Here is a 16,208-nt window from a genome sequence, read left to right on the forward strand (position 1 = left end):
CCTATACCAATATGTGATAACGTGTTGTTTTTTTTTATGTCTACGGCTGATAATATTCTTTAGAGTGTCTTATCAGCACTAAATTTCAGCAACTATGAGTCTACATTTTCCCACAGTAATACCTCTGTGAGAGCAACTTGGTCACTGTGGTCTGTGGTGATGCTGAATATTTAGAGATGGAATAAGAGGATCAAGTGTGAAGAGGGTGTGCTGCGGGTTTGGCAGGACAGTCTGATCTATATATATGTGTTCATCTACATTAATTTATTTACTATTTACAAAGTCAATACATACAGTACATCCACAAATCTCCATGATTCAGTTGGTAGCCCCATCACAGACAGTGAGTGAGATGCTTGATGGACACAGAGAGAGGTGGAAGGGTTGGACCTTGTTTTCCTCTAAAGAGGAGGCAACAGAAAAGGCCGAGGTGGAAAAAAAGGGCAGATTTTTGAAGTCATACAGGAAGTTTCTCCAAAGCAAGTCTGAACTAATACGCTGTATTACTGTTGTCAAAAATGCCCTGAGCAGTTTTTACTGGCCTTTTTACGCCTTCGTGTGATTATGGCCAATATGGATTTATTGGCTAGTGTGCTTGGGCTTAAGACAGCTCATAACAATGTATAGGCTAATGACTGCACAATAATACTCCTTCAATATTATCCTGTCAACTGATGTATATTCAGTCAATTGAATTCGCAATTTCTGTATGCGATATCATGAAGGTGAAGCAAAAACACAAAAGGCTGAACTAGAAGCGCTAAACTAAGGACCCAACAAATTGAGTTGATGAGCCACAGAGCAATGGATCATCTGACGAATACAAGTGAACGCAAGTATAACTGCTGGAAATCGGCTGAAAAACATCTACATTTTCAGGGATTTTGTCAAGTTGATGCCAAAATGGTGATATGTGACCGATTATAATTCAAGAGGCCCTGGAAGACTGGTGTCAGTGCTATGATTATGCTTGGCTATATCATGCCATGAATTAGACTGAATTTAGCTCATTATTTTAGCAATATTCAGTTATATTAGCTATAAAATGTTAAAAAAGTGGTTCTTATAGATTTTGTTTCTGGTCATTACACTCTTTTTTATGATCCAAATATATATTAATTGCAGGCAGACACGTACCTATACCTATATTAGTATCACTGTATTGGCCTTTTGATATTATCTGTTGCTTGCTCTTTAAAGTTTCCACACAGTTAAAAGATGTGGAGGGAAACTAAACTGAGGATGGAAAAGAGGATAAAAAAAGTAAGTGAGGACAAAGGAGGCCAAACAGACGTCAACAAGAGTGAGAAGGTTAGTTAGCCTGCTGTTATCACTCCTCTAGCTCCACTACTTCCTCCCTTCTTTACCCAGCCAGCATCGGATGTCTTCAAAGACACGCTACTGTACATCACCCATGTACACTCATGCATATACCGAAAAAAGCACACTATTACAAATAACAGGCTTTGGATTCCAGCAGGAGAAAACCCGCCTCATCCAAAGACAAACACAATAAAACCAGCATTTAATAACTAAAACAATCAACAACTGAACCATCCTTGACTTTCAGCGTGGGCTCTGCTTTACTAAAACTGTTTTCAGGATAGGATCAAACAGTAGAGTAAGATAGATTTTGCGATGATAAAGGAGAAGCCAACGTTTCATGGTAGTTATTGCTATCGCTGGATAAGACCATTTATCCACTGGAGGTGACAGGATGGGTGACAGGGCAAGAATTGATGCAGGTCGCATAAAGTTTGACTTTCAAAGATCCATTTATCTATCTACAGCAGGCGGGAGGAGCTCTATATCCATGATGGCGGCTATTAGTAACATCACCGCCATGATAACGAGTTTTTCAGTTAAAAGGATGTGAAGTCTCTAGACAGAAAGACTGTCAGACAAGAAGAAAAAAAGAGCGACAAACTCATTTATGGCTGATCTACTGTGCATTTCCCTTTGCTGAGTGACACACTATACATCTATCCTTGTCTACCATCTCTGTCTGTGTGTGTGTGTGTGTGTGTGTGTGTGTATCATTGTAAGTTAAAATTCAGAAATGATCTTCAGTTACTGCACTTTCAAGCTTGAACAGCTTGATGAAATCGAAGAGCTAGAAATGATCTGATGAAAGAAAAATGGAGAACATGGCTGGGAGCCTTGATGACCCTACACGCACACAAACAGAAGCGCGCACACACGAACTCACGAAGCAGCAGAGAAGCCAACGAATGCCTCAACATACTAAGGGAGATACCGGGGGAAAAAAATCCTATCTGGTAGGTCAGGAGTCAAGCAGAGACAACATAACACTCTCAGCACAATCCCGACCTTGTAGCTGCGGTTTGTAGACTTGCGAGTTGATTTGAACAACAAAAGGAAACACTGCATAAAGCATGACACAAATGGAAAGAAGAAAGTACTATGACTAATCAAGAAAAAAAAAAAATCACAGAATCAAAACTCAGTGCTGAGCAGATACAGCTTGGTCTGGAAAAAATAAACATCCACAGACAAACTTACAGACAAAATCATTTTAAAAACCCTGTTTATATATATTTATATATATATATTTATATATATATATTTCAATACAATTATTCAGCTCCCCGATATACGGTATACTGTATATATACACCATTGGGATATCTTAAATAGAAATAAATCCTAAATTGCAGAGATAAATGACACTATTCTCTGTAGTTTAGAACGATTTAGAGACTGAGAGGACTGACTGACAAGATCTATAGTGTTGCTACTGGAGGCCTCAGAGCAGTTAATAAGATGGAGACACTGGATGGAAAAACAAATAGAGATGAGCGGGACTCAGGGGAGGAGGGATGTGGTGGAGGAGATCAGCTGAAAACTGAGAGTTTACTGGGTCCAGGTCCCTGAAAACCAGACAATACCGGGTGGGGACGGAGGAGAGGGGGGAGAAAGGGGGAGAGAGGAGGGGATGGACCGGCCGGTCAGACGTTGTGTCAGTTGGAATAGAGGGAGGATGTGAATCCGCTGGTGTCTGGGTATTCTGGTCTGGAAGACAGAAAAACAGGTAAGAGTATAAAAAAGAGGCACTTTCCACTGTCTGGTGTTGTGGCATTTTAATTTTTTAAAGTTACTGCCAGGCTTCTTCAAAATCTAGTCAGATTTAGAGCCTGACTTATGCTGGAATTTTTGATATTGATATTGATATTTAGGGGTCTTTTAACTCACATTTTTAACGCTACAATAATCAATATCTTTATATGAATGGATCAAACATCTCCTTGTCTTATGAAAGGTGTTGCTTATAGTGACAGACCCATAGAAGAAAACCGCCCATCAGAGCTTTTTAGCATCTTTCAGCTCAATATTTCGGTTTTCTTCCTTCAAGCAGAAGCAGAGAGATCTTCAATCAAACCTGACTGTGCTCTAACTGCGCAGCATCAAACGGCGGGCAGACAAAGATAGCAGTTAGCAGGTGAACATAGTGGAGCATTTAGCAGCTAAAGAGCCAGATATTCCCCTCAGGCGTTGGTGGAAATCAAAACAAAGCTGTAAAGAGAGTAAACATTGGACTCGCTGTCATCAGGTGGCCAAATGAGCGCTCTGTGTCTGCTGGATGTGTAACCAGGCAACCTGCTTGTTAACACTTGGTTACATCACAGTCTGCTGCTTTACATTTGGTATTAAAGAACTGTTTCCAAGATATAGAGAGCTCTAAAGTGAACGGCTGACCTTGAGAAACAACTCTTGATGGGCAAACGAGAGTAAATTATATCAACGCTGTTTCTAACATTGCCACTTCTGTGCTGCAAGTTCATGTAATCTACACTGACAGTGATGTATTTGACTGCTGACATATTGGTCAGACTGATCACATTAGACTGATTGATTTGCCATTAAAGTGATCTCAGTCAAATGCCAAAAATTCTCTACCTCCAGCTTCTCAAATGTGAGGATTTTCTTTTTTCTTTTTCTTCTTTAAAGCATCATAAACTGAATGTCAAACAAAGCAAGTTACTGAAAGACTCTGGAGCAATTATGCAATGAGCAGGTATTCATTTTTGTAAACCAAATAATGATTTTATAATAATTGATTAATCATAGACCATCAATAAATATTTTAAAGAATGTGTATACACAGACAGACAGTCAAATAAATACTACGTTAGAATGAAATGCCACAGAAAACATTTCAATTCTTCTCACCTGATGAGCAGCAGCATTCACAGTCCAACACAACCTCAGTCCTCTAGAGCCACCATTCCTTTCACTGGGTCCTTCACTCTCATCTGACACACACAACAAAAACGAATCAGTATCAGTATCATCAGTATGATACTTCACATTCTTATCCAAACTTTAGAGTGTGACTGGGCTCTTGACACTTTTTTTTGTGCTTACCTCATCTAGCTCCTTGCGTGTCTCCTCCTCCATGCGACGAATGTCCTCCATGTTCAAGTCAATCCACTTGTCAATCCAGCAGAACAGCTGACGGTGGAAATTAGTGAACAAACGCTTCTCTTGCTGTGAAACAAAGGAGGATAAAGAGAGAGTAATATTGCATGAAGTGTTCGATTATCCTGCTCTACCCTGTTCATCCACTAGAGGCTGGTGCAGCCTATATGAGCAGCATTACAGTGAGTGGTACTTTTCCACTGTCACCTCAAGCTGCCGAGATGTGAGACACTTAGTGTACTGTACTCGTACACAGGATATGAGACACAACAACAGTCCTTAACACACACACAAACACACACGCACAACTGAAATACTGTCCAGGATAGGAAATGATGCAAACATTTCCAGTTTGTTGTCAGTGAACCCCCTTCAGTAGCCATCTGGGTGTCATATTGATCATAAAGTGACAAATTGGTACGGACCACAGTGTAAACTGTAAACAAACCTTTTGAATGAAGTTCTCCACTTTATTTTGCAGGCCCCACCACTTGAATTTGACAGTGACCAGTTTGTAGGCACACATGTGTGGGCAGTCTGACTTGTAAAGGAGTTCCGTCTGAAAGGAGACAAATATATACAAAGGGGTTTTTGAATTGTTAGACTATCCAACATCCTCTCGTGAGTTGCCAAAGCATGACCTCAGTGTGCTCAGAAGAAGCTATGGCCCTGGTTACATTACAGTAAAATGTTTGTCATGTGCTATTCAAACACTGTCTAAATATCATGGTTGCTAAGCAAGAACTATCAGAGCGAGTGATGTTTTTCTATTGTGCACATCAATAATTAACAGTAACGTGGTATCAAGTCTTTGTTTATCGTGCATTTCAGTGGTTTCATACGTGTCTAAACCAACTGAGACATCACAACAATGTACCTTCCAGTCTGATCCTAGAGGGCCTCGTGCTGTCTTCGTCGACTTGAACCTGCAAGGGTCCTCCTCTGGCTTGTAGTCCTGGAGGGAGACGAGGAAAACCAGAATGAGGAACTTACATGAGCTGACACAAGAAGTGAGAGATCTAGTAATCGCCTCAGCGTGGATCTTAAGCAAAACATATTCACCTTCGTCTCCACCTGGGATCTGTCCGCAATATCAATATAGACCACATCCACCTTCTTCCAGGTTTCTGGATCCAAACCGTGTACCTGAAACAAAACCACACAACACAATGCGTCGGGTAAAAAGCAAGAGAAAATGTATTTATTCTTCGTGATCATATTCATATTCATTTATATTTACGAGCACTGTCCCACGGTAATTATGACTGCCTGTAACTAGGGGATTGTGTTCATGTGTTTCATAGAGCAGTTTTTGATTAGAAGACAAGTAAACAGCATGAAGCAGTGGGAAATGTTGGCACTACACAGCTAGAATTGGAAGAAATGGATGATTAACAAAAACCACCCATAGAAGGTGGTAGATACAGTATGATTTAAAATCAAACATCAATGGTGTAAAATCAGCACTTCTTTGCCACGTGCACTGTTTAAACTCACCCCCAAAATAACAAAAAGGCTCATAAAAAAATCTCATGCTGCTCAAACACATACGTGCACCTCCTCCGCCCATTACAGTCTTTACTAATTACATTTTCAAGGTGTCCCATGTCGGGTTTGTGCCATGTCTCAATCTTGATCAGGAAGTTGTCTTTCATATACTCGTTCTGCAGAGAAAAAAGACAAACAATCCTGAGTAAAGAGAGGAAAAGCAAGTCCCCAGAATAACATATAAGCAAGTGAAAAAACTGAAAATACAACTGAGTCTCCTGCTCTCATATACACACAGCAACACAAACACACAAGTCACGGTGTCTGACTATCCCCGCTGTCGTCGCTGCTGTGTCGCTGAAATAGATCAAATTTCTTTCTCATCTTTCAGGCTAATTTGCTTCCTCTATGGGCATCAAGTCTGGTGTGTCCTTTGAGTCAACATACATGAAATTTGTAACAACAGCGTGTAGCAAAAGACAAAAAAATACTTACAGTGATGACTGCAGAGCCAGATGAAAGAAAGCACAGGAACAAACAGAGAGAAGGAAAATGATGCAGTTGAGGAACATTTGGGAAATATAACAACATTTACAGTTTTGGACAATTAACAGAGGTAAACATTGTGTGTGTGTGTGTGTGTGTGTGTGTGTGTGTGTAGGTTCAGGTCGTGCCTTTGACTGTTCTGTATATTTGTATGACAGATGGCTGTCTGGCAGCTGGTAGTGTGCGTGTGTGTGATCTCGGCCTGAAAGACTTGAGTGATTGCATGGCTCTTCTCACTGGACATACAGTTAATTATTCAACGACTTCAAGGTGACAGAGAGAGAGAGAAAGAGAGAGAGACAAAGAGGGAGAGAGCCAGAGAGAGAGAGACACACTCACACTGAGAGAAGTACCCAGAGAACGCCAATATCTCTGACGTCGAGCATCTGTGTGACCTTTAAGTAATTTGAGTCACTTGTAGTTAAACTTTGAGTTCAGAGGATTATGTTTAGCGTCATTATTTCTTCTGATTTTGTTTATTAGGGACACAGCACTATAACACATACACTAAATATGTTGCAGCCTGTAGAATTATTCTGAGGCATTGGAGAATAGCTCCAGGTTTGAAAGATTGAGTAGATGCAATGGTTTAGATTGCTTCCTCTCAGTCTTTGCTCAGTTTTTGGTGCACCACTAAAAGTCATTCATTCAGGTTTGGCAAACAAGGGTCAGGGCCGGGGTTTTAATATGAACAGGTGCCATAGTATGAAAATAATGGGGGAAAAAAACGAAAAGATGTATGCCACTAATCATAATTGCTTTTCCACAGAGCTGTGAAAGATGTTGCTGTGTGCAGGTTTTGTGTGCTGATACCAGGTCCGTGTGTGTGTGTGTGTGTGTGTGTGTGTGTGTGTGTGTGTGTGTGTGTGTGCTACCTGTGCGACAGTATGGGTATGCGTTCCAGGCTTTCTCATGGATGTTGAGAGCTGAAGCTGGAGCCAACATTCTGACGAATGACGGCACTTTACTGCAGGACAGAGGAGCGAAGAGGGGACAAACCAACGTAGGTTTGATGGCATTTTAATTATTGCATTTTCAAGATTTGATATTGGTGCACACTGAGTTATTGAAGCAATAAGGTCTGCATGCATGATCACTGAAATCAATAACACCACTTAATACAGTCTCAAGGAGCCACTAGCATGACTTGGTCCCATTTAAACTGTAAGCAGAGCCATGTTTCCCCTTTCTGTCTGTCTTTATGTTAAGCTAAGCTAACCTGGCTGCTGAAGGATAATTACAGTACACACATGAGATTTTCATCTAACATTTGGTAAGTAAGCAAATGCAAATAGCGTCAAACTATTCCTTAAAAAGTAGTGGTTGTTTTCAGCTTACTAGACTGCATGGACTTCAAGTAATGGGATAACAGACTGAAGCGGAAAAATGTATGAATGGATGGGAGCCAAGGGACAAGTGCTTACCTCTGCAAATGGTAAATTTTGTGTGTGTACTGTCCCTTCTCTCCATCTTTCTCGTAGGGCTCATTTTTTAGCACCTCCACTCCTTCTCCTCCACCCGTCTCATTCTTGCTGGCCTCAGCCACAGAGTACAACTGGCCGACCTGGTACTGAAAAAAAGGAGGAAAAAAACAGGTTGGAACGAGGTAGAAAGTGTGTTTAACGGAAGAAATAAGGAGCTTTTTCCCCTCAGGCCTCCCTTAATTAATGCATGTTGAAGCTGCCATGTATTATGTTGTATGTAGTAAGACATCATTTTCTTTTTTCATGTCTATTTCATCAGCTCATCCATTTCAATCTTAAGTGGTGGATTAACTTTTTTTGTCTGATCCTTTTCCTGATCGCGACCCTCTGCTTTCTTTGTCCCTGAATCCTCATAATCTCTCCCACACATTGTTGCACCCAGTTTGTTTCCTCTTCCTACAAAACTGTACACTTTCACCCCCCCCCCCCCCCCCCCCCCCCTCCTCCTCCCATGTCCTATCTTCTGATCCTGAGTATGCATGTGAGTGTTTGAACACAGGACAATGGCTCCTTTCATTTCTTAATCACCTCTAATCCACCATATAACCTCCTCACAAAGCTGGACCAGAGCGCGGACACACTTGCAACATCACAAAGATGGAGCATTTTGTCTGAATTATTCTGTTACTTTCACGGTAGAGAGATTAATTAATTTCTATTCAATTCTTAATGCAAAAACATTGTGTAAAATCAAACCATGAGAATATCACGTTTACACACATATAACAAAGGTCAACCTGTACACTTCATCTTTAAAGAGGAAACCCATGACCTATGACTTTGATTGATTTGATGTTGACAAATTTGTAGTTGGACAAGTTTGACAGAACCACGGAGACAAAAAGTCAACAAATGCTCTCCTCAAACTCAAATGAGCCCAGATGACAAGACTTAACCTCACTTCACTTTCAGCTAATAATTTATGAAACATGGAAACTGAGCAATGAAAAGAGCACAGAAATAACAAAAAATAGTTTAAAAAATCTACCTATTCATCTGTTCTGATGCATTCAAGAAGCATAAAAAGCACAAAATGTGGCATAAAAGTAGGAATGAACGATGAAAGGAAAGCTGAAGCTGCCGCCTGTGATGAAACTGATTCATCTTCATCTTCTACAAAGGATTGTTTGAGTATTGGTACAAATAAACAACAGCAGAAAGGTGCTTTCTTATCTTTTCAGCTTGCTGAAATGTTTTCTGTCAAACAAAATCCTAGCTAATATTTCGCCAGTGTCCCGGAGTGCAAATCCTTAATTAAGCCGACGGCGGATTTCTCCAACTTAAAAGACAACAAAGCACTCACAGAAAATCATCTCCTATATGTACATGTAACATGCCGTAAGTTGTCATTTCAGCTGGTTGTAAAATTTCAATTATAGCAACCAAAAGCATTTGCAACAAATCTCAAAGTCTCTTTTTAATGTTACTAAATTAGGTTTTCTCCCGTATCAATTAATTTGACTGTCTAGAGAAAATTTCAAAGCTTGGGGATTTTTTTCCTTGACCAGTAACAAGCCAAGAACTGATTGGACATTGGTAGTAATTTCAGATAACTTGTACATCATTATAGCCAAAACTGAAATAGATGATAGTGAACTGAGGCCAAATCCTTGCAATGGGACCACATGGTTAAAGTTTGATCAACACCACGGTTCATTTATGTAATATAAGCTATCATGTGTAGTTAAAAGGTTACTCCTTCACAGCAACAGCAATGAAAGACAAAAGGACCCAGATAACCCAAACCAAATAGTTTTTAAGAGACTGTTCCCTCAAATCAGCTGCACATACCGCAACCACTGACTAAATAAATGGGATGCGGGAACAGCAAAGCCTCCTGGGTAACAGTGTTGGACAAATATAATTCAACCTTGCCTTGTGGGGTGAGGCCATGTCCACTTATACCAGAACTTCCTTCTTTCACAAAAAATAAAACACTGACAAAGCTTTAGGTTACAATCTGCTCCTGGCGGGACGATAACAGACAGGAAATACAATTCAATAAATTCTCCAGAGGTTTCAACAGCTGGAACAGTTGCATGCAACATATACTCCCCAAAACAAAACCTTTGTTCAAAGAGAATAAACCACGGCCATCAGCTGCTGTGCCTTTTATGAAAAATCAAATCTACAGATGCATTTTCAGATTGAGTTGTTGTGAAAGAATTGAAAAAAAATTGACAAAAATTAACATCAATGATGGACTGAATCACTACACCCCTAATCTGTTTGGACTGCAAGCCCCCATATTTGGTATTTGGTGGCAAATAACTGAAGACTGCTGCTTCAAAGAGTTTGGATGTGGAGGGGGAGATGGAGCTCTGGAGGGATGTGATTCATGGACAGACGGGGGCACTTGTGGTTCCAGAAACAGGGGACGTTACTCAACTGTATTCAGGCTTCTCTTTTAGCATTTCACAAGTTGTGACATTGCATGCTGACTGCCACACAACGCTCGTGCCTCTGCAGATGGTAAACTTTCCTCATTATGTAGAGATATATGATGACGATAAAGGCTACAAAAACACACAGTTAATGAGAAGCAACGTGTGTGGATCTAAAGCCTAAATAAGCCAGAGGGAATGCAGGGGGAGGAAAACAGTGGGACATATTTCTCCATCCACTGCCTTGTGGTTTTGAGTTGGAATGATAATAAAAAATATAAAAGTGAGAACACAGATCTTATTCATTCTGGGCATTACCCGTGTAATCACACAATGCATTATTATTTAAAGAATATATAAATGTATGTGTGTGTATATATACATATGTGTTTGTCTAATAAACAGCAGGTCACATGTCCACCAAAAGTAGATTGCTCTCATGTAAAAGCAAATAATGCATAAATATGATGGTGACGGCAGGTGGGGGGGCACAGAGGGAGTCATGGAAGTAGTTTCAGGTGACTCATTTACAATGCAGGCCTCAATAGGGGAGGAAACTGCAATGGAAATGAGGATAGCAGGGGACAGAGGGACACAGAGAGAAAAGAGGACGAGGGCAGTGACAGACTGTGCTGGCTAAGGTGATTCAGTCGTCTGTCTGCTTGGAGCGCTCTTTGGCGCGATGAATGCTCATCAGAGCTGTAATAAATCGAGATTAAATTTTTTTTTTTTTTTCTCACAAGGTGATCACTGCTGCTTTTTTCTTAGCACCGAATAAATATGTGATATAAATCCAAAGGTCAACCAAAAAAGAGTGACTTTAGTGATGGCAGGCACTTGTGCTTCACTTTTCTAAACTGAACCAAAGATTCAAATAACAAAAACTGAGCCTTGAGCCATTTAAGCCGCACACACTGAAATATACTTAAAAGAAACTTACCTCTTCCACAGAGATAGGAAGAATCACTCGACTGGAAGAGAAGGGAAAAGGAAACAAAGTTACTCAAAAAAAATCTTATCTTAATCAGCTCAAACTCTGTTTTCCGTGGAAACATTTCTGTGTAGTAGCTGTTATTTAAGTCTGTAATAAATTACAAACATGAGAATACGACATTCATCATGCATTTACTCTGTGAAAATAAACAATCTCTGTCAACTGGACTGGCCTGGAGAAATCCTTTGAGTGACACGCTGACACCATGAACTGACATCTTTCACCATTCAGCTCGACACTGATCTGGACACCAATTATTGGACCAACATGGCTTTTTTTCTATGATGCTGTCTCAGACGACTCTTCAACTGAGCTGGAGTCAACAGGGATTTATAATGAGGAACTATATGAGCTATACGGGCAGTTACATGACAATCAAACAGTTACGGCCCCGTCTTCCTTCAACTCTAATTGGTATCCTTGGTGAGCGCTTCACAAGTTACTTCTTTTTAAAGGGGTTTAACCTCTTACAGACCAAAGAGAGACTGCCTTTGGTGTTTTTGCAGTAAAAGACAAGGCTACTTTTGTATAGCAGGTTATCCTTTATTAAGAATAATTATAGGATAATACAATCTAATATGGATTCCAGACTGAACAAGAAAATTGAATGAAATTCACTTATGTCACTTTGACACTGTAACACTCAGTCATTGGCAGAGAATAAATGATCTATTCATTTCTGTTCTGAGAAGATGAGAATAAGCTTCACTGGAGCAGCAAAGCAGTCCGATCAAATGCAAAAAGTGGGATTTAAAGCCTGGTTTTTAGGCTGCGCAGTTCCTCGGAAAAGGTTTCGAACAGTTACCACCAGATGTTATATATGATATGACTGATTTTGAATAAGACAGGGTGCAGGATTATCACTTCTTTGTTATCGCCTGGAGCATTAAGCTGCTGTTGATTCATTACGGCACAGTGCAAACAAATACATCTTTGTATTTGGTTATTTGCTAATTATTATTCTAATTATGAATTACAGCAACATGTAACCACTTGTTATGATAAAGGAAAACCTAAGAAGACAAGGCTTCTTAGCTCAGTGCAAACCAACTATATACCATTATTTGCTCTCCAACTGCACTTCATCCTCATGATTTTGGTGTTACTCGTCCACATGGATATTTCTATTGTGCCCCTCGCTCATTATGTGCTATAATGGGCAGTTTTTCATAATATCTCATATTAAATTACAAGTGCTCCACTAGCTTTTTCAGCACTTTTTACACTAGCGTCTCCTACTACACATGGGGCCAGCAGTCACAGTACACAGTCTATTTCTCTTGGATAAATGAAGCTTTGCAATAGGATTATTCATATACAAAAAGCATTTTTTTGTCTCATGTGTTCCTGCTGTTTTGTCATATTTTGTTTGTGTCGAACAGCTTTCTGTTTCACCATCATGTTTACAAAAGAGTGCTGGGAATTGGAGCTGGATAACAAACGGCCACATAAGTCGCATACCACCAATAAAATGGTGACATCCATGCCAGCAGAATGAGCCAAGAACAAATTTGTTTTTGTGCACATAAACTGGGTGGCAGCCAGCCCAGTGAAACTAAAATAAAAGACAAGGAGGTATACATGTAGCATGTTAACATGCTACACAAACAACGCAGATAGGACGCAGTAATACGTTATCAGTGCAACACAATGATGCGTAAGGTAATCCATCTGTATCTTAAATACACATGTATGACAAAAGACTTTTTGTGTCACACTTTGATCCCTTTTGATTGACAGCTTAAGTTAAGCCAGCACTGTTGCTTTGGCAAAATAATATCAGTAATCAGAAATCCAATGCTAAGTACAAGTCATTGATGATGACTTCGTGAAGATTATGGCAACTTTACCAATTCTTTAGTGCGATTCTCCGATGATGTAGCCCCACGCTTCACAGATCTACCCCTACACGTAGAGTACTTACATGTTTAGAAAGCCTCATTCTGCACACACATTCACACACATTGTTTCTAAGCTCTTTTATATAATATAGAAACACACAGATGGAAGCAGCGGCTCTAACACACTGCACCCCCTCCTTTCTCTGACACTTGTGCAGTTTATGCCACACGGTGCACATGTACAGTGTGCCGCTTTGTTGATTGTTTTGTAACTCCGTGATGTATGCCTAAATTCAGATAATCCTGAATCCCACTCGCCACTGAATGTAATCTGGGTCTGAGTCCCAGCCAGACATCGGATGGGAGACCAGATGCTGCAAGGAAGGCAGCTACAGTGAAAAACTATCGGTGGTGGTCAAATGACAACATTAAACTTTTGTTGAACTTTACAGCAAACCTCACATTTTCTTTACAATTAGAGCCATTGCATTGCAATCAAGCATTGCAACCATTTATGTCTGTCAGCCGTAAAATATTCATTGCAACTTTTTTAATTTCCATTTTTTTTACACTGATATGATTTCACAAAATAAGAAAATTTGATAAATTTCAACAATAGAATTTCATCTTAAGTAAAAAAAAAAAAGGACTAAAGCCACCTTAATGCACTCTCTCCCTAGCTCTCTTACTCTCTCTCTCTTGCTGCAAATCTCCTTGGGCTAAAGGTCTTGACAGGAAGATCAGGTGTCTCTGTTGCTTCAGGAAACAAACACCCCTCTTCTCTCCTTCATTGCACATCTTTTCTCTCTTCTCATCTTATCCCCGTTTATTGTCTGTCTCCACTCTTTCACTGCATCTCTTCCACTCTCTTCATCGCATTATACATTGTACAGTGGCTCCTGTGTTGCTGTGCAACAGCCAAAGCTATTGGAAGTGGAGAAAAAGTGGACCAGGAGTGATTTAGGTCAGTGGTTCAGGTGAGCAGCACAGAGTAAAAAGAAACAGTCTGTGCTACAGTAGGACATGGATCAATCCACTGTCTCTTGACCCCCTATGATGCATGCGTGTGTGTGTGTGTGTGTGGACGTGTGTGTGCATATACAAGCCTCTTCCTGTGCCCGCATGTTGACAGTGTGTATATCTGCATTCAGCATTTAATCGTGAACGATTTAATTAATTTCCAGGCAGACTGCTGAGACCCAGACTCTCTCTAATCACTTCAGATCTTTTGCCATGCCATCACTCTCGTCCTGGGCTTTTTGTGCTGGGCCATTAATTGATTAAATACATGTGGACAGAAATCCAGACAATAATGAATGCTGATAAATGCATTCCCATTCTAGGCCACACTCTGGTCAATATAGATGGTTTGAGATCACAAAGTGGTATCACAAAGTTACCAATAGCTGAGTAGTGTAGCTCTGACCTTGCCTTAGGATTGCAATAAAAACAATAAAAATGCATTTATCATTGAAAAACCGTTTCACAGAAAAGGAGGTGCAAGATCATTTGAAACTGTGACACTAGAAATCGTAAAGGAAGCCAGACTTCTATACAGGAGCACCTGAAGGCAAAATGAACCTGGTGTACACTGACACCAGTTAAGAGCATGAAAATGAAGGAACCACCATCCCGTCTGAGGACAGCCATGACAAAGATCTGTTTTTTTTTTTTTTTTTAAGGCCAATATCATCTCAAATCATCTGCAATTCCTCGGCGTTACTCTTATTCTGACCACCAGCTGGTTTTGCGTAGGCCTCAGTCACTTATACTCGCAGCACACTGAGGCCTGCAAGAGCAATGTGTTAAAGTAATGTGTTAAAAAAAAAAATCTTTCCCTGTGCACGCACGATCCTACTTTCCATGCCAGCCCGTCCCTCCGGCTCAGCTGTCACATTCTCAGAAATGTCAGAGTGGTGCGTCAAAACCTCGCCATTTGCCTTTTTTTTCTCTTTTTTTTTTCCGCCAAACCTTTGCAACCACCTCCCCTACCTGCCCAATCCCACCCATTCTCCCCGTGAGCATCCCTCCCTCTCCACTTCGCTATCTCCATTCCTCCAGAGGTAAATGCCGGAATGCTCCATCAGTCGTTTCACCTTCACCGCGCATCAATAACATGGCCACAGCGGCTTACAGGGGGATGGAGGCTGGCACGGCGCGGCGCAACGCGGCTTACACCAGCCATCTCTCCCTCAGCACCACCTCTCCTCTCGAGCATCCGTCATTTTAGCACCACCACAGCAAAGGACATTTTATTATCCGCTACAGTGAAAGATTTCATTTGAAGGCTTGTGATGCAGAATGTGAAGGGCACAGCCATGCCTGCGCCGGCTGCTGATGCAACTACAGTCGCCGCTTTATTCTCTCGGTTTATTCGGTGAATGCTTTAAAGTGATGGATGCACGAAGAGGATGATGGACACGAGAGTCGGGCAGATACGGGATGTCGACATCACCCTGGCCGCATTCTTATAATTCCTCTCTCGGGCGACTGGCCACAATGTCAGCGCTGCGAAACCAGACGGATAAACGCGCACACATTCGCCCCCCTCACACACACACTCACACACGGCTACTTACAATTCCTTTATGAGCATCTTTTTTGGCGGTGCAGTATATCCTAGAGAGAAGCAGCTCAGTGCAGGTCCAGAAACAGGGTCGATCCCTCCCTCCGATAGTCTCTTCTTTCTCCGCTTGCTTCTCTCCCACCTCTCCCCCTCTATGTCATTCTACCTCCACAGTCGCTTATTTTCTTCAAATTCACTTCCTGATCGGGGCCGCGGCGCGGCGTTGCTGTTGCGCGCAGAGCACCGAGGCCTGTGCAGAGCAGACAACACACAGAAAGGGATGGTTCACCACGGGGTGCTTTGTGGTTGTGGTGGGTCCATGCAGACATAATTACTGCAAGGGCCAAACTGAGCCATCCAGTCATTTCAATATATAAAATACATACTTTATATACTTTACTTTATACTATATATTTATTATAATCAGCTCACCATAAGCATCAGGCTTAGAAGGAAAAATGAAAT

The 16,208-nt window shown here is 41.0% G+C and overlaps 1 protein-coding gene across 1 annotated transcript; it reads right to left on the reverse strand.

Moving 5' to 3' along the window:
• Nucleotides 1–991: 991 nt before the first annotated feature.
• pitpnab (phosphatidylinositol transfer protein, alpha b) lies at nucleotides 992–15,874 on the reverse strand. Its single transcript, XM_070843511.1, has 12 exons — nucleotides 15,757–15,874; nucleotides 11,283–11,313; nucleotides 7,899–8,044; nucleotides 7,350–7,441; nucleotides 6,424–6,431; nucleotides 6,030–6,104; nucleotides 5,503–5,586; nucleotides 5,318–5,395; nucleotides 4,889–4,999; nucleotides 4,387–4,509; nucleotides 4,192–4,274; nucleotides 992–3,033 (listed from the first exon to the last, which is right to left on the reverse strand). Exons 1-11 carry the CDS (start codon nucleotides 15,771–15,773, stop codon nucleotides 4,227–4,229), a joined length of 813 nt encoding a protein of 270 aa, XP_070699612.1. The 5' UTR covers nucleotides 15,774–15,874; the 3' UTR covers nucleotides 992–3,033; nucleotides 4,192–4,226.
• Nucleotides 15,875–16,208: the final 334 nt, after the last annotated feature.

Source organism: Pempheris klunzingeri, chromosome 14 (genome assembly GCF_042242105.1).
Source record: "Pempheris klunzingeri isolate RE-2024b chromosome 14, fPemKlu1.hap1, whole genome shotgun sequence".
Lineage (NCBI taxonomy): Eukaryota > Metazoa > Chordata > Actinopteri > Acropomatiformes > Pempheridae > Pempheris > Pempheris klunzingeri.

What these genes read in the sequence shown, in the direction of transcription:
- pitpnab (XM_070843511.1), bottom strand. An exon ending in AAAATTTACCATTTGCAGAG is followed by an intron (nt 7,442 to 7,898) that starts GTAAGCACTTGT and finishes TCTGTCCTGCAG; the next exon opens with TAAAGTGCCGTCATTCGTCA. An exon ending in TGGAGAACTTCATTCAAAAG is followed by an intron (nt 4,510 to 4,888) that starts GTTTGTTTACAG and finishes TTTGTTTCACAG; the next exon opens with CAAGAGAAGCGTTTGTTCAC.